This window comes from Ahaetulla prasina, chromosome 2 (genome assembly GCF_028640845.1).
Source record: "Ahaetulla prasina isolate Xishuangbanna chromosome 2, ASM2864084v1, whole genome shotgun sequence".
Lineage (NCBI taxonomy): Eukaryota > Metazoa > Chordata > Lepidosauria > Squamata > Colubridae > Ahaetulla > Ahaetulla prasina.
The window spans coordinates 243,077,054-243,096,269 of NC_080540.1; the positions used below are offsets into that span (position 1 = coordinate 243,077,054).

At 37.3% G+C, this 19,216-nt stretch overlaps 1 protein-coding gene across 1 annotated transcript in view; it reads right to left on the reverse strand.

The window, feature by feature from the left end:
• Positions 1-14,520, reverse strand: part of SPTLC1 (serine palmitoyltransferase long chain base subunit 1) — a 30,573-nt gene extending 16,053 nt beyond the window's left edge. The window contains exons 1-6 of the mRNA XM_058169468.1: positions 14,263-14,520; positions 12,421-12,528; positions 10,752-10,846; positions 6,837-6,930; positions 5,226-5,298; positions 1,439-1,571 (exon numbers count right to left, since the gene is read on the reverse strand). Of these exons, the coding sequence (XP_058025451.1) occupies positions 1,439-1,571; positions 5,226-5,298; positions 6,837-6,930; positions 10,752-10,846; positions 12,421-12,528; positions 14,263-14,505 (746 nt within the window). The 5' untranslated portion in view covers positions 14,506-14,520. The remainder of the gene's footprint in view (positions 1-1,438; positions 1,572-5,225; positions 5,299-6,836; positions 6,931-10,751; positions 10,847-12,420; positions 12,529-14,262) is intronic.
• Between the last annotated feature and the right edge of the window lie 4,696 nt (positions 14,521-19,216).

Consider the following 19,216-nt stretch of genomic DNA (forward strand, 5'->3'; position numbering starts at 1 on the left):
AACCTAGAGCTTCAAGAATTGTTAAGGAAACAGTTTTAAAATTCCTTCATAAACGCCATATTTTTCCAAGTTTATGATGTGATATGTGATATCATACCTCATATTATAAGACGGCATGCTATGGGTTGCCATTTAGGGAGCTACATTTGGTGGGCCTTATACAGGAAACCTTTCCATCTGTGAAACATTCTTCTCCCTGAGGTGAGAGTGGGACCTCACAAACAGTAAATTAAGTGTATACTTTAAAGATTATTTTTAGTCTCCTACTTTGCTGACCATGAGCAAGGATGAATTATTGCTACTGGGCAATTCTTGCATTATTGAATGCAATGAATTCCACCAAGGGTCACATTCTGCCTCCAAAGCTCCTAAGGATAGTTCCTCCAACTTTCCCCAAATATAGCTACATAACTGAAATTTTAACAGACAAATTAAATCTATTAGAAGTAAACTTTTGAACTATAATGAATTTTAAATCAAATAAATAAATCAAATGAAATAAATAAATCAAATTTACTTTTTGTCCCTTCCTTATTAATATTTTACCATGCTTTTGGGCCTAATTTTTTTTGCAATTTAATTCTAATTTTAATCAATTTTACTGATAATTTTAATTGATTCTAATTTAATTGATATTATATTGGATTTTATATAGATATTATGTTTTATTGTAACCTCCTGAGTCTATTACCTTTGATGGGGTTTGAAGGGGAAAAATGATTATTTGACTGGCTTTAGTACTTTTGGAATGAGGTTCCCGTCAACAAAATGCTGCCCTTGGGCCCAGCAAAGTATGTGCATTCTTTGGTTTTAGAAATCATAAAATAATACAAAAGTTGCAATCCTACACACCTTGATAACAAATTTGATTGAACTCAGTTGTATTTACGTTTGAAAATATGCGTAAGATTATAGTTACAGACTCGGGACAAACATAAGCAATTTAACAAAATTTTCCTAGATGAAATTCTTGTCTGATATTAATTTATTTTAATCACTCTTGTCAACTGCACTTTTTCCTTGGCTATATCCTATGGGAATACTGACAAAGCATTTGAACAGCTGTTAGTAATTTTTAAAAGAGTATTTTGAAATAGCAATCTATTCTAAGAAGTAGTCATTTTAAAAGTATTTCATAAATGATTAAAATTGAAGTTTAACAAGCATCTGAAAATATCAAGGCACTGCTTTGAAACTGACAAGATCAAATGAGTTCTTAAATAAAACTTGAATAATTTAAATGAGCTTTGAAAAATTATCCATAATTTCACTAAAACCTTTTTTCCTATGAAAATGTTTATTAAATAACCATATGCTAATTAATACATTCAGTAATCTTACTTGATCATAAAATTGATGTTAAAACATTTAATCTTTAACAACTAGAATTCTTTGCAGATTTTTTTTGGTCTTTTTAATATCAGGAATATGTACATACACAAACAAAATGTCGCCCCGTTTTGAATAGGCAGGAATAGCACTGGCAATTGTAGCAAATCCATAGGAATATAGGATAGCTTCCTCGGTCTTCATAAATCTGGCAAGTCGCTCCTCCAGTTCCAAATGCACATCTATTTAGGAAGTGTAGTTCACACATTTATGAGCAGAATTTTGGTTTTAAAATCTCACAAATACTGTATTAAAGATTACTGACACAATGAAAAACCCATTCAAGTTTCAAAGTACTTTAGTATTGGAAATGCGACACTATTATTATCCCAAAGATGCTTTTCAAACTGAAGAAGCTTCTTGGATGAGAAGTGAAACGTCTTCAAGGAAAAAACAAAGAAAACCCAGTTGCCTTTTGAAAAGCACATTTGGGACAACCATGACCTGGATGCTGAGAATCTCTATAGATTATTATTTATTTCCTACAGAAAGTAAAGGAACATATACTCACTAATCCAATTCTTCAACTTTGCACCGAAGTCCTGATCACCTTTTACAATAACTACAGCCTTCACCATGTAAACATTCTGTTAAGTGCCGTCTCTATTACAAAAATATTTTCTGCAAACATTTCTATATTTAGAGGAAGCCTATCTGCATATTATTACTAATGCAAGGTCCAGACTTTGTTGTAGTCACTTATATATGCAGCTATATTTATGAAAGCCTTCTTTAAATATCCCCCATGCAACAATAGCAGAATTATTTATTTTTATTTATTCATTGAATTTATATTGCTGCCTATTCGCCCATGGCTGCTCAGGGCAACTTACAGAATATAAAACCTCATTTAAAACAATAAAACTAATAAAAAGAATCAAATAAATTAATATAATAAAATAAAATCATCCCCACCCGCTGCCCCAGCAACAGCAGACTATGATCCAGACCATTCACATACTATGAGTCACAGTTAACAAAGTGCTTAACAAGACTAAAATTCACTGTTCTGTTTTTGTCCCTTAAGCTCTACCACTAATAAAGTAACATAAACTCCAGGACTGCAAATCAATATATAAGAAAAGCCAAGTTTCATGAGTCAACCAGAACAATACCCAATGTTCGAGATGCATACGTATCATTGATTTCTGTAAGGAAGCCGTTTTATTTTCACTTCCTTTCCTAATGATTCCTAATAGGAAGAGGATTTCTCCCCCCCCCCCAGTCATTAACCTATTTACAATAAAGCTAAGACCTTTTTTTGGTTAAAGACAGTCTGGACCCCAGAGCCTGTGAGAAGTTCAATGAGACTTTTGTTTGTATGTACTGCAAGGAATGTGGGGCATGAACATGCCAACCAACCCTTTCTTCAAATGTGTGGAGGGGCTTGAACTTTAGGATTTCTTCACACCTGGCAGCTGCATCAGGGGCAAATAGATCTGAATGAAGCATGCAGTATATATCTGGAAGAGGTATCCTGCGTTAACAAATCCAAATGACCTCAGAAATCCAAAACTATCACTATTGTTCTTGCACATTTTTCTATGCCTTTAGAAGCTCAAAATAAATACACAATCCTTTATTTCAGTTCCAATTTGGAGTGTGAACATTTCTAAAAAAATCTGCTATTACATATCAAGGAAAAATCTGTACACTTCATATTCCACCATGGAACTAATCTATGGAACAAGGACCTATCAGAAGTTTGAAAAGATGACAATTTACATTTAAGGGATTAGATAATCCCTCACCTCAGAAGGCATGTAAATCATCCCATACTGAAACTATATAGTTTTAAAATTATCTATACCTTACAGAGATGCAATCATGTTGAACATAGTTAAAAATCAAATTTCTTCCCAAATTTTAACCTCAACAAGGGAATTCAAATGAGTTTTACTACCACTCATTGATCTGACAAAATCAACTTCTTAATGACTTCACAAACACATCCATATAATTTTCTTAGCAAAAATGTGGAAGTGATTACTCCTGTCACTTTCTAGGATATTTTTCCCAACCTCATGACTATTCCTGATATTTCTCTTAAAGTGCTATCTACGAATTAATCAGATCTGAACCTGGCTAGCTTTCAGAGATCAGCTAAGGTCAATTAGTTATGAACACTTATCATGGCAATTCTTAAACAATCAATAAACAATCAATTCATTTCAGAGATCAGCTAAGGTCAATTAGTTATGAATACTTATCATGGCAATTCTTAAACAATCAATAAACAATCAATTCATTTGTAGTGCCAAAATACTATAAGATGAATAACTCCAATGTAAGACCTGAACGAAAGATTGGAGGCAAAAGGAGAAGCAGGATGAAATGGTTAGATAGTGTCACTGATGCAATGAAGAAGAATTTGGGCAAATCCTGAGAGACAGGGAAGAACAGGGGAGCCTGTCATACTCTGGTCATGGGATCGCGAAGAATCAGACACAACTTAGTGACTGAACAACAACAATATCTGAACATTTCTGCATGACATCATGGAAACCATTTTAATCATGTATAAAAGCATTCACAAGACTTATACTTCCAGAGAATCAGTCCATGTAGATAAAGTGAATGCTTAGGTCCATAGTATTATCTTTAAAGAAATGTACAGTGGATTTTATGATTAAGCATAGATTGGGATTTTCATATTAGGATTTCAATTACAAAAATCTTACGTTTTAAGCCTAAAGTAAAATACCATGATCATCACAATATATATATTATTTTAAAGTATTTGCATTATTGTGTAAAAAACTAATTTAAAGCCAGTCAGTAGACTGCCCTCTTGTGGTCTCTCTGAACACAACACTGCAATATTAGAGATTTCAATCTTCAAACACATTTAAATCTCCCTATATAACACTTCCACAGCTATGGAAATTAAACAAAAAGAAAATAAATCATCAAGATCATAAGGAGGGCATAATTCAATCTCAGCATGTCATCCAGCATTTTTTAGGTAAATAGCAGTATGCAGAAAGTTACATGTCAACTGGTGGTGGAATGTGTATGAATCATTAATCTTTTAAAAAAGCCTTGATAAAGCCTCTCTCTCCACCCATCAACTGCTCTTGAATAAACTTAGAAATCATAGGAGAAGAGTGCATGCCCTTTTAGGGATTGATAACTGGCTAAAGAAAATAACAATTAGGAATTAAAAAAAACCCAGTTTTATGTTGTGGTTAAGGTCTCGGCTTGAAACCAGAAGACTGTTGGGTCTAGGACTCCCTTAGGTATGAAACCAGCTGGGGGACTTTGGGCCAGTCACTCTCTCTCAGCCTAATACATCTCAAAGGATTACATGGTTGTTGTTAAGGACAAAATAGGAGGCAGGAGTATTAGGCATACTCATCACCTTTAGTTGGCCAAAATATATTACCATCATCATTCCAGGTCCTTGGGAAGGACTCAATAGGTGGCTAAAATATCAAATCCAGTCTAAACTTCAGGCTGATTGTATGACCAACTATAGTAATAAATAGGAATAGAAATAAACAGACAATTTTCTAAATGGAGGGAGGTTAAGAATGGAGACTAATAATTATTTATTAAGCTTCTATGCTGCCTGATTTAAGACTCTGAATAAGGACCAATGCTTAATTAACTTGCTCATAAAAGATCCTGCCTTTAGAAAAAGCAGCAAACTGTCCAAGTTTACAAATACATAAATTATTCAGCAAGGTTATTGTAAAGAACTTCAGAAGCCTCTCTTTAAACTGTATGAACAATTTAACAGCAGGCCTTCCCAGCTTCAATTCTTTCTTGTAAAGTTAAAATTAAGGTAGTTGTTATTACATTCAAATCTATATTGAAAAAGATGCAATACTTACCAAAAGTGCCATAAAACCCTCTAGGGCCACATGTGCCAACACCATATTTTGCCAGAGATGCCTGGGCTGCATTCTTTAAAGAGGTATAAGAAGAAAATCATATACATGTAATTATATTGTAGAATAAAATCATTACCACATTGATATCATACATTACATTGTTTCTTTCATATCACCACTATTATGCTATGCAACTTCTCTCTGCATTCCCCAAAGAATACAGTAATCTTCTGGGGCTCATACAAGGTAATATGTGAAACCAGAAAGACTTTTTTTTTCATTCTGACATCCTATCATCTCACATAATGGATGGAATTTTGACAATCTTAAGAAAAAGATGATGGTAAAGAGGTAATATTCTTTGCTGTGATTCTGAGAGAAGTAAAAATTGTTTCAGAAGTGGGAGGAAAGCTGATGAACAGAAAAGTTAATAGTCCTACAAATTAAACAAATGAAATAATTTGGCATGAAACTGAAGTGAAATTGCTGGTAGATGTATTTTAAAAAATTGTGAAGGGTATTCTAATATTGAAGAATAGAATTAAAATGCTGATGAAAAGGAAATCATGTTTGAGAATACTAAAATGATAAAGTTGCAGGTATAGAAGATGTAACTGATCACATATAATATATAACTTATAATTTATGTATGTAAAGAATAAATGTTTTGCCTGATGCCTTAAACAGTATTATTTTGATTCTTTCACTTTTTCCAGTCTTTCTCATACTTTCTACACATGTAAACCACTAAATTAACATTTGCAAAATGCATGGATAAAGTTAACACTCGCGCCTAATATTTTTAAAGTATAGATTTAATTTATTTTTGCAGGTAATGATTATGGTTGTATTTGTGAATAGCTTCCATTTTAAAGCTCTTTCAACTACCAACTTGCTAGTCAAGAATATTGTTCAGTACAAACATCTGAATATTAAAGGATGAAGAGTGAATGAATCTCCAGCACAATGAAATCCCATTTTTAGGTATTCACCACTGTATTTTATATTTACATTTTTTAAAAAAATTCTATTTGCATTGATTATTTTATGTATGAACCAATATACAGACATGGCAGAAGCAAGGCAGGTTTCAAAAGGCAAGACATACAAAGAAGTACAGTGAATGATGTTGGTATAACTTAGATTTAATTACATTTTTTCTTTTATCTTCTATATTGTAAGTTTTTTTTGTTTACTACATCTAACTCCTTTTCTCCACTTCATATAATATTGCTAATATGATGATTACACACACAGACACACAGACACATATATATTTATATGGCATGCATACTATGGACATTCTCACTGCCAGACTATTTTGAAAATGAGACTTGATTTACCATAATCTAAATGGTGATATGTAGTCTCTTCTCTTTAGTCCAGCTCAATACTTCCTATTACTACAAATCATCCTTGTTTTTTTCTGGGCATGTGAGCTCTAGAGGCCCTCTTGTAAATGAATGTAATACTAAGAGAAATCAACACAGATTTTATACAAGGAGAAATACTAGTCCCAATTACATTCTAAAAGATTATAAGCATCCATGGGTCATTCAAATAGCTCTTTTAACACAAAGGCTACATAGTAAGATCTATGGAGGTACTTACTTTAAGTCTTTCATTATCCAAAAGCCCAAGAAAATTAAATGATGCAAAGTTTATGCATTCCTTGTCATTCACGATAATGTTGTGAGTTGGAGGCCTTAAAGTATGAAAAAAAATGCAAAGTGAACAAATTTGGAGGACTAGCACAGATTTAGAAGCTCAAAGTGTTGCTGAATACAAAAAACAACCATAGTATTCTCCAATCTGGTATTGTATCTAAATGTGGGGATACTGTTTGATATAAAGATTTATATCTTAGTTAGAATACTTGTTCTTTATGCTATTAATACAAACAACTTTGTTCTAATGAATCACTTATCTATTGCTGAATTCCAGAAGAACCCCTTCACTGCTGATAGTGATGCTTTATACTTTTCTTGGAATACTTTTCAGAATTTTGGGAACATATTTCAATTTTTTTTTGAAAGAGAAGTATTTTAGTTGAGCAACAATAATGCTATCAGAAAATATATATCAAAATTACATCCTAAGGAAAAGTTATCCTGCCATTTAAGAAAATTCAGTGTGTTTAAAAATTTGCTTCACTGCTTAATTCAAGGATTAAGGGATGAGTTAATTTTAATTAAATCTCTAAATAATCAGTTCAAGCTAAGATGTGAAATAGAGTCAGTCAAATAAACTAGAGGGAAAACTCATTTTAAAGCAGTCATCTAGCAAGAGACTGTGATAAGAAGCAGTCCTATGAATATTCTACATTAATTTATTAAAGTGCCATTCAATACATATTGCCACACATTATGGCTTAGATCCCAAGGAAAAAAATTCATCCCTGCCAGTCAGTTTTGACAGTCACAAGAATCACTGAAATTGAGCAGACTTGTGTTCAGAAGAAAGTTGATAAGGCAATGCTTTTGCCTGACATTGCAACATCTCTTTTCATTATTCACATAGAAGCTTGCTAAACCCATCCGGCGTGTGCATGCCTGCAGCATATTTAAATGTGATTTTTTTCCATCTGGATTTTATGGAACCTTCAGAGTTCTACAAGAACCTGAATGTCTTCCATTAGACTAGGGCTGCACATGCATTTTAGGTTGAGAGCCATATATTTCCTTGAATATTGTAAAAAAGTAAAGCCAGAAGGGAAGAAATGAATGCTCAAGAAAAAAGTAAAATGTGATGTATCTTGCATTTACTCTATCTTAACTAATGTAAAGTAAAAATTATCCATGGGCATTTAATATTTGTCCCCTTCAATCACATCAAAAAGCATATGGCAACTGTTTGGATGTTCTGGCTATAAATGGAGTTTTATGTTATTCATCTCCACATTTAGCTGATGAACATCAGCATATCAAAGAATTGTACAACATAAATCATAACCCAACTTCCTTAATATTAAAAACATATAATAGTACAGCAACTTCTCTTAAAACATAAACCACAATTTTACTAGCCCAGTACTCATTTTGAACTTTACCTTTAAATATAAGTCACTTTTGGTACAATAGCTCCAAATAACAGCATGCCAAAAAGTTCTTCCAAATGAAAGGAAGATCAGATGCACAAAAGCCAAATTTCAAGCCACCTATCAACCGCTATTAAAAGGCTTACTTTCTCTAAACCAGCATGTTTCATTATTTATAATGGTTGACTATTTTTCATTTACATATTTCTTTCCAGATTATGTTCAGGATGAGGTTCTTAATATTCCTAAGTAGCATTTTAGAAGTTCTAGAAGCTGTATTTCCAACATGTTAAAGATTTTATTATTTTCTTGCTTTGTTTCTATTATTTTTACATTAAGTTTAAAGATAATTCTATTTCACTTAGTGTTTTAATATTTTTTGATGTTTGTCAGTTATCTTTTATTTTGAAATACAACAAAAATATAGTAAATTTTAAGTTTGGTCTATTTCACTATTCAAATCATTCATGAATGTTTAGGTACACCAATCTCATTAAAGATGTTTGGAAGATTGCACTGCTTGAATTCTTATGTAATAAAATATGTCCATAAATTTTATTCTCTAAAACTGAAAAAGACTATAGTATGTCTGAAAATTAGCACTAATTCAGCAAAGCAACTTATAAAGGTACCCCATACAAGTACAGAATTCTTCAAAATAATATAATTTTGTCATGCTGCCATTTATTGTTTGAAATCATTTATAGACTGTTTTAAAGAATGTAGTATTTTTCTTTGTTAAGACATGATACAATCCTGCATCAAAAGGCACTTATTCTGCTAGAGTAAATCTAGCCACATACTGTACTCAGAAAGAAAACATGTCATAATATTAATATTGTATTCATCATGCTGATGTATTCCATGTGTATTATTAATGGCATAAAATGGCATTCTCAAAAACACCTTGGTGTTTATTTTAAAGCGACTAAATCATGAATTGCTCAGAAATTTTCCTGACTTAAACATAAGGAAATACAAATATATTATGGTATCCTTATATAAAGAATATGAAGAGATAAATGTTACTTAGAAAAGTAAGAGTGCTTAGAGATATACTGAAATTCCTGTGACTTTTTAAACTTCTGGCACAGTCAACAAGCATCCTCAAAATTTAATGTTTAAAGGAATAATACTTCCTATGTTTAGTTATGATGAAGCTCCCTTAATTCAATTGGATTAAGTTCTGAGCTAAAAAGAGTAGCAGCTGAGCATTTTTTTAGAAATTAGATTCTATTTAAGTGGGCATATATAAGATTGAAAGAAAAAAAGAGGACAAATTAACTATTTGATGCCTATGGTAGAGAATTAGTTTAAGAAAAGAGCAGCAGTTAAAATCCCCCTTTATTATAGAAATTGTTCTTTTAAACATTACTGTAAATAGATTTTCCCTTTTCCAGGTTTATTAGAAAAAACAGGAAGCTACCAAAGTCATATTGTTAATTCATCTAGCCCAATATAGTCTACATTGATTGACAGCATCTTGCCAGGACTGTAGGTAGGTTTTGCAGCATTATGTGCAAATTTTGAATCTCAAATGTCCTGCAGGCAAAGCACAGGCTTTACCATTCAATTAACAAGGAAGTGTTGAAGTAAAGATGAAACAGAAAACACCATTCATGAGTATCTAAAATTACCTGACTTATCCTGAGATTTAATACCCTTTAAGTGGCTAATGCCTGTTATTACTGAAAATTTTAATAAATTAAGTAAACCTGGAATTATTAGTTCTAATGTTTGAGTAAATTAATATCAGGAACATGTAAATTGTTTTTATGCATCCAGTTATCCAGAACAGCTGATTCCAGGTGACCAAAACAGATCCAAAATATATAAATTCTAGGCAGAAGTGTTTCAGAGGATTGGCATCCAATTGGCCCACTTGATCTCCCTTAAAGGGACATACTAGAAAGGAAGATTGAGAGGGGAGCAGGCAGGTAGCAAAGCATAACCAATTGGAATTTGAAGCAAAGCATAACCAATTAGAAAGATTGGTGGAGCAAACCAGGATGGTCTTGCTTGTTCTGTGAGATCCCTCCAAACATTTTAGCCAACATTTGGAACAACTAAAAAGTGTTTTGTTTTAGTTTAACCAAACACAGCCTAACAATTTAGCTCAATTTCTGAGACAATCTGTTCAACTCCAAAGAAAACAGATTTTTTTCATTTCACCAGGACTTCGAAGGATCATCAGGTATGCTTATTTTATCTGTTAAGCAGAGTGATAAAAATGAAGTAATGAAGTACTATGCCTACTTGGTATCTTTTACAATTCAAGTCTAACATTAGAATTTAAATTTGTGCTGAACCCAGTTCTCTGAACTTGCAAATCAACAATCCATAATTATTCTACAAAGTAATCAAACTCACAATCCTAAACACATCTGCTAGAAGTATATACTTTTGAATGCAGTCATATTTCATGTAAACATGTAAAAAAAAAACCTGGGCTGTAAGTATAATATGAAATTATGATAATCCAAATTTACCCTTTAACAATATTGTAGTTCAGTGCTGGGTGATCTTTTGGTACTGGAGGAACAAGAGGTTCTGGCTGCCATTCTTCAATCAACTCTTCCTTTTCCTATTACAAATAGAAACAGAAGTACTGAGTGATGTATTATTCAGTAGATAAATATAGCCTGACTTTCCTCCTAGAGCTCAAGATAGCATATATAGCAGACCTTCCTTTAATTTTCCTTTATAACAACAATCCTATGAAGGAAGTTGGCCTGAGAGAGAATGACTACTTGTCAAGTGAGAAAAATCAGGATCACATGTTCAAGTTGAGCCAATTTTTTGCTCATGCCTATATACAAGAATCAACTAACAATTAGCACTAAACTGACACTAGATAAGCGTTAATGGAATTCAAGGGGGGCTGCATTTAAGATTGTTTGTGAGAATATAATAACCCCAGGCTGATTCCTCTCTTGACACTGTCCTCATGCTTTGCCTCTTCTTCTCCTATATTACTGCACTCCAAAGTCACTCCCTGAGCATCTGTAGCCGAGAGTGGACTTGAATTTGGGTTTCTCTTGCCCTACTCCCATGATGGCGAACCTATGGCACGTGCCAAAGGTGGTATGCAGCGCGCTCTCTGATGGCATGTGAACCGTCGCTTCAGTTTATCTCTGCTGCGCATGCGCACGCACCTCCTGCCGGCCAGCTGGTCTTCGGGTCTCTGCCGTGCATGTGCAGTGGGGGGTGCATGCTGGGGGCATGCACATGCAGGAGGCTGCGTGTGTGCAGGGGCCATGTGCACATGTGAAGGAAGTCACATGCAAGGGTGTGTGCGCATGCGCAGGGGCAGGATGCATGTACAGAGGCTGCATGCGCATTGCATTTTGGGGGTTCAGGTGCGCGTGCTTTGGCTCCGTCCAGAAAAGGTTAGCCATCACTGCCCTACTCCAACAATTTAACCCCAATTTATTATGAAAAGAATGAAAAGCTGGGTCTAAGCAATTGAGATACACACACACAATTTGTAAGAACTAAAGGAGATTAAATTAATGAGATTGAAATCATGTTCATTTTAAATCTACTAAAGGTAGTTTTATGTCATTTGCTCAAATCAAATTGTCCTTTATATAATTCATAGTTTTCCTAAGAATATTAGGAATACTGACTGTTGTTGCATCAATTACCAAAACTTCCTTTTGCACAACTTTTATACAACTTTAGAACACATTAGTAAGTTAACTAGCCAATATGCTTTTGAACAGAACTAAATTTCTTCTACAAGTCTTTGATGAACATACAAAACAGCACATAAAATTGTAACATTAAAATCCAACTATGCCTAGAAACTATAAAATAAATAATTATACTATAAAAAGGAGATAATCCTCCTTTTTAGATGTTTGGCACTGACTGGTCAATGATAGACATGCATCTCTGTTTTTATCCCCAGGGCTTCTTGCAGCAATTATAATAAATGTACCTTTCTTTGGCATTACTCATATTTCAGTTTGTTTTTCAATTGAATTGTTCAGCTTATATGTTATATTAAAGGTGGAAAGAATTCTGAAATGATTTTAACTTGGTCTGATTATTTTACATTTTAAAAAGAGTATGTAGACTTTCTATTGCCACTACATATATGTTTGTGTAGATGGGTGAAGATTGGGGGGGGGAGAGAATTTTAGAAATTCAGACCTTAGGTGTAAGATCAGATCGCTCCTGAAGTTTGTATGTTTTAGAGAAAAGCAGTCTGATTATCCATAGGATCAGAATACCTTCTAAAATAAGATGGTACGCTGGAGCCTAGAAATTAAACAACAAAAGAGGAATCATTAATGAACAACCAAAGTTATTTCAAAAAATACACATAACAATTTCTGCAATGCTGAAACTCTATTTGAAACACAACTTGTATGACTATGCAAGAATGAGTTTTGAGACAGAATATGACTGAGAAAAATTCATTAGGGATATTGAAAAAGGACTGCATCTATTTTTATGCATGTCTCACTGTGATGCAAAAACATCTATAACTTTGAAGCTGCAAACTAAACTGCCTATAGTTGGAACTCTAATTTGAGGCTGATAAAACTAATATGATTTTAAATTGAATCATAGAATTAGAACCCTATGATCCTGATGGATTTTATTTCAGGCCTCTGCCAAAACTTCAGTACCCAATGCCTGGTTAGAAAACAATTTTGTGTTTGTGAATGAATGCCCACTGTGAGAGCACACAATGTGTTCTGATCTCTGTCCTCTCATGTAATGCTGTCCAAAATCACAAGGGAGAAATGTATACATTTCAAAATGTATTTAAGTAATTCATGCACGACTATGCTGACCAGCATTAAATGAATTCATACCATACTTACTTTTTAGGACTAAACAGATTAAATGGACATCTCCATCCCTAAAGCATAGATCAGAAGGTTTATCTATTTATTCTAGGAGATATTTAATAACACAGCCATAAAAATAAGAGAGATTTAAATTCTGTGCAAAACTAGACAAGAATTTTCAAAATAATGCCCATACTTCTTTAAGCTACTGTGGCATTTCAAGAATGTATGTAGGAAGATACTCAGAATTCATTTATTCGATGTTAACACCATAGCACAGGGGTCTCCAACCTTGGCAACTTTAAGACTTGTGGACTTCAGCTCTAGGAGTTGAAGTCCACAAGTCTTAAAGTTGCCAAGGTTGGAGACCCCTGCCATAGCTAATCATTCTTGAACAACAGCTTACAAAAACAAAAGAAAAAAAACATTTTGCCTGATCTCAAGCCAAAGATTATCAAGCTGCCATTTGGAAGAGGCCAATATCGGCAAAGCACCTTTAATACTTGAGCAAACGATGGGGCTACCTTCAAAATCAAAATCAAAACATAAAGCAATAGGGGAGGGCGAAGAATGTTGGAAGGGCAGAAAATAAAACTTCTAGACATTTATCAAAATCTAATTCCAGAAACCAACAATGCCCAACATCAAAACTGCAAGACAGTGGGTAAATAAATCTTCCTGTTTGTTGGGGTCACGTATAGTGTAGTGCAAGGGTCTCCAACCTTGGTCCCTTTAAGACTTGTGGACTTCAACTCCCAGAGTCCCTCAGCCAGCAAAGCAAAGCAAAGCTGGCTGAGGAACTCTGGGAGTTGAAGTCCACAAGTCTTAAAGGGACCAAGGTTGGAGACCCCTGGTGTAGTGAACGCCCACAATACATTTCCCCGCGCCATACATAAGCCAACGCCAGGATGCCTTCGCCTCCCAGCTTAAGTCCTCCCCCCCTTTTTTTAAAAAACTCTATCCGTCCTTAATAGGGACTCGGACTATCTTCCCTTTCTTTAAGTCCCGAGCCTTTTTCAGCCACAGCCCTTATTTTGGACGCGGCGGGGAGTGACGGGAGAGGAAGGTGACATGCAATTCAGCCTGAGCTTTCAGCCTCCCTCTCAGTGAGGAAAGGGGGGGCAGCGGCGGCGCGGGGGAGGGGCTGAAGGTGACATTCCCAAACCCCCTCAGTGCAGCCATCTTAGCCGCTCACCTCATAGAAGGCCTGGACCATCTCCACCAGCACCCACTGTTGCCCCATAGGCTCCGCCGCCATCGCCCTCAGTTCCTTCCGGATAGGAGGCGGAGGGTAACGCCAAGCGTAAACAGGAGGAGGAGGAGGAGGAGCCGTGACGTAGAGCGCGCGAGAGCAGGCAGGGACGGTTTGAGCAGGTCTTGCCGGCTTTTTTTTTTCTTTTTTAAATGCGCGAGAACAGAACGAGGCGGCAGTTGTCATAGCGCTTGCAGTCGAGCGTGGAAAATGATGGTTTCTCAATCTCGCATGCACGGAGCAGGGCGGATGTCGTTGCCCAGTAATAAGGTTTCCTCGGATTAAGCATGGCTAGATGTGAAATGTTCTTTTTTTTTCTGACAAAGGAGAAGCGTTTTTTTCCCTTTCGCAACGAGGCTCGTTTCCCCCGCGGGTAGTCCTCGACTTACGACAGTTCGTTTAGTGACCTGTTCAAAGTTACAGCGGCCCTGAAAAAGTGACTTACGACCTTTTTTCAGTGTTGAGTTAGCATTCCCTGTGATCATGTGATCAAAATTCAGATGCTTGGCCACTGGTTCATACTTATGACCGTTGCTGTGTGATCCCTTCTTGCAACATTCTGACAAGCAAAGTCAATGGGGAAATGAGATTCACTTAACAATCGGGTTACTAACTTATTAACTGCAATGATTCACTTAACAACTGTGGCAAGCACGGTCGTAAAATGGGGCAAAACTCACTTAACAATAGAAATTGTGGACTCAAATCTGATTGAAAGTTGAGGACTACCTGTACTCTGCTCTAATGGGACTTCCCAGATTCTCCTCCCCAGACAACACTTAAGTCAACAGCCCAGAGTTGTTGGGAACCGGCATACATGTTTAATTAAACACCTTTGAGTGTAGGCTAGCAGTATTCAGGCAGGTATCTCCAAAGTATTAAACCATTGAAAAGTATCTTAGCCTCAGATAAAGATCATGATGTCCTGCATACAGTAGAAGTTGAAATGTTTCCCAAGTTTTCTCCAGATGATTTAGTATGACTGGGTGATTTTTTTTTCTTTATTAATAAATAGGAAAGTACTGTTTTAAAGTGATTCTGCAGGTAATCCTGTACAATTTTAGTAAGCATCTTAAAACGTGGCAGTAGGCATCCTTAGGCTTGTATTGTTTTCATTAATATAAACAAGACCAACTTAGATACACCATAGTTAAAATGACATCCTCACTTTCAGCATTGACTTCAATTAATAATTTTGCAAATGTATGTTGAAATCGTTTATCTAAACAATGATTACGTTTTTTTTTCTTTTAACATGAAAACAGAATGTGGCCTCATCAGTGTTTTGTCACTTGGTTCACCTGTACACCTGATCATTTCAGATCAGAGCTAAAATTTGGAAGCTTCAGCTGATTCAAAGAACAATAGCAAGTGCAGTCTTTGGGGCCCCTAGAATAGTCCATATTATACCTCTGCTCCACGAGCTGCACTAGCCCCTATTCTGCTTCTGAACTGGGTGCAGTTCAAGGTGTTGGTTAAGACCTGTAAAGCCCTTAATGGCATAGGTCTAGATCAGGGGTGTCCAAACTTTTTTTGGTGACGGCCAAATACAGAAAAATAAGCAAAGGCCCGGGCCACACCATTGGACGGGGGGGGTGGGGGTCTAAATTTTTTTCATACCAGTTCTGTGGCCGTGGCTTATTTTGGGGTGTGGCTTGGTGGTCATGTGACTGGTGGGCGTGGCTAACTGCTCATGTGACTGGGTGGGCATGGCTAACTGCTCATGTGACTGGGTGGGCATGGCTAACTGCTCATGTGACTGAGTGGATGTGGCTATGGGCATAGAACAGGGGTGTCCAAACTTGGTCTCTTTAAGACTTGTGGACTTCAACTCCCAGAGTCCTCCCAGGAACTCTGGGAATTGAAGTCCACAAGTCTTAAAGAGACCAAGTTTGGACACCCCTGATCTTGGCTTTTGTTTTGTATTTGGTATGAACTTGAAACTCCCTTCGTTATTCCCTGCCCAAGGGGTGGAGGTGCGAGGAGCCTCGCCAGGCGGCCCGAGGAAGGCGCGGGTAGAACTGCTGGGGTCGGGCACGGCCAGCAGCCTCTTTCCCGCTCGCCGCCGCCTCCTCCGCCCCCTCCCTTTGTTATTCCCTGCCCAAGGGGTGGAGGCGCAAGGAGCCTCGCCAGGCGGCCCGAGGAAGGCGAGGGTAGAACTGCTGGGGTCGGGCACAGCCAGCAGTCTCTTTCCCGCTCGCTGCCGCCTCCTCTGCCCCCTCCCGTTATTCCCTGCCCAAGGGGTGGAGGCGCGAGGAGCCTCGCCAGGCGGCCCGAGGAAGGCGAGGGTAGAACTGCTGGGGTTGGGCACGGCCAGCAGCCTCTTTCCCGCTTGCCGCCGCCTCCTCCGCTCCCTCCCTTCGTTATTCCCTGCCCAAGGGGTGGAGGCGCGAGGAGCCTCGCCAGGCGGCCCGAGGAAGGCGAGGGTAGAACTGCTGGGGTCGGGCACGGCCAGCAGCCTCTTTCCCGCTCGCCGCCTCCTCCGCCCCCTCCCTTCATTATTCCCCGCCCATGGGGAGGAGCCGTGAGCCTCGCAGCGAACCACCGGGCAAGCACTGGGAGGCGGCCGAAAAGGGCCATATTCAGTTATACTTTCAGAATTTGCTGCGGGCCAATAAAAACTGACCCGCGGGCCGCAGTTGGCCCGCGGGCCGTAGTTTGGACACCCCTGGTCTAGATGAATGACTCATCCCACTAGGACAGGCCTGCCTCACTTGTGCCAGCAGAGAGGGCTCAATGCAGAACTTGTTGGTCAAAAAATTCTGACTATCGGGATCCCGAGGAAGAGCCTTCTCTGCTGTAGAACCTCTCCTTTGGAACATCTTATCTTCCAAGGTGAGATTTTCCTCTATCCTCCTATCCTTTCATAAGAGCCTGAAGATCTGACTCTGCTGGTTGACCTGGGGACTCAATGGAGGTGGCTACTACCATAGATTGATAGCAAACCCCATCTTCCCCCTCGCTCCCTGCTTCCCCACCTGCCCACCTTTTTTTCTCATACCGTTGTATTGTTGGGGTTATTTTTGTTTATTCTATGGTTCCATTATTTTACCACTGTTACATTTTATATGTCATTTTCCTGTTTTTGTTGTAAGTAGCCTAGAGTAACCCTACGGCAAGATAGATGGCAAATAAATTTAATAATAATAATAATAGGCGGCAGAGGACTTTTGCAAGTGAAGCAGACAGTCAAAGAAGAGAAACATGCTCTGGCAGATTATGTGAAAGACAGTGTTGAACCAGCTTTGATGGAGGTCAGCAAGAGGAAGCTGCTAAAAGTACAGCAAACCAAGTATCAATGTAGGAAAACAGTGATGCAAACTCGAGTAGACAGCTGGTATAACAAAGCACTGCATGGACAGTTCCTTGACAAGATCCAAGGGAAAGTAGATAAGGAAAAGACCTGGTTATGGCTGACCAATGGACACTGGAGAAAGAAACGGAAGGCCTGATTCTTGCAGCCCAAGAACAAGCCATCAGAACGAATGTAATTAAAGCCAGAATAGAAAAGTCTGCTGATGACCCCAAATGCAGACTCTGCAAAGAAGCAGATGAAACCATTGATCACATACTGAGCTGCTACAAGACAATAGCTCAGACTGATTACAAAAAAACATCACAACACAGTTGCTCAGATGGTCCACTGGAACTGGTGTCACAACTACCATCTGCCTGTAGCAAGGAATTGGTGGGACCATGAGCCTGAAAAAGTGATTGAAAATGAGCATGCAAAACTGTGGGACTTCTGAATACCGACTGACAAAGTTTTGGAACATAATACCCTGGATATTACGATTGTGGAGAAGAAAAAAGTGTGGATTGTCGACATTGCCATACCTAGTGACAGCAGAATTGACGAGAAACAACTTGAAAAACTCACCAGATATCAGGACTTGAGAATCGAACTGCAGAAACTCTGGCATAAATCAGTGCAGGTGGTTCCAGTGGTACTCGGCATACTGGGTGCTGTGCCTAAAGACCTTGGTAAGCACTTAAAAACAATTGGTGCTGACAAGATCATCATTGGTCAGCTGCAGAAGGCCACCTTACTGGGATCTGTTCGCATAATCCGCCGATACATCAGTCTTAAACACTTTGGAAGTGTTCAACTAGTGATCTGTGATATGAAATCCAGCATAGTTATCTCGTTTGCTGTGTATATTGTCATTTTGTGTATAATAATAATAATAATAATAATAATAGTAATAATAATAACAACAATAACAACAATAATAATAAAACGGTAAATATAAAATATAAGTGTAAACCTCATGCATAAAACATTTGGCAATTTATGAGATACTCTCATTTCAGCCACTCATAATAACAGCAGATGTGTGTGGGAGGAGGGGCTGAAATAATGATGCATTTCAGTTAGTGGCCAAGGGCAAAACAAGTAGTGAAACAGGACTGCAGTTTGTGGCTTCAGTACAGCCACACCCTTCCATGTCTGGTTTTATAAGCAATAATTTAAATAAATCTGGTTATCATTAAAAGAATACCTTCAGAATTCATCTTCTAAAAGGAACAGTGCCAGGGTGCTTTGGTCTACTTTGTGGAAACAAAATCAGTTGTTCCTGAATTGCATAGCGTAAGGTTTGGATGTCCCTGCAGCAAAACTGATTTCTATCCGAATAGCAAGAGTGACAGTGAAGAGGATTGGTATAAAATGGATGGCATAAATAACACGAGTGGGGAATTTCCCCTAGAAAGGAGATTCATAAATGCAGGAACTCACTTATAGAGACACTGTGTATAGTATTGCTATTCTCAAGCTGCAATTTATCTGGGAAGATATGATAGACATCACATTCCCTCCAGCAATCCAACTTATTATCTGTGATGAGTGTTCAGGATTACACAGTTTTAGGAGTGCTTATTGGACTATATTTATGAT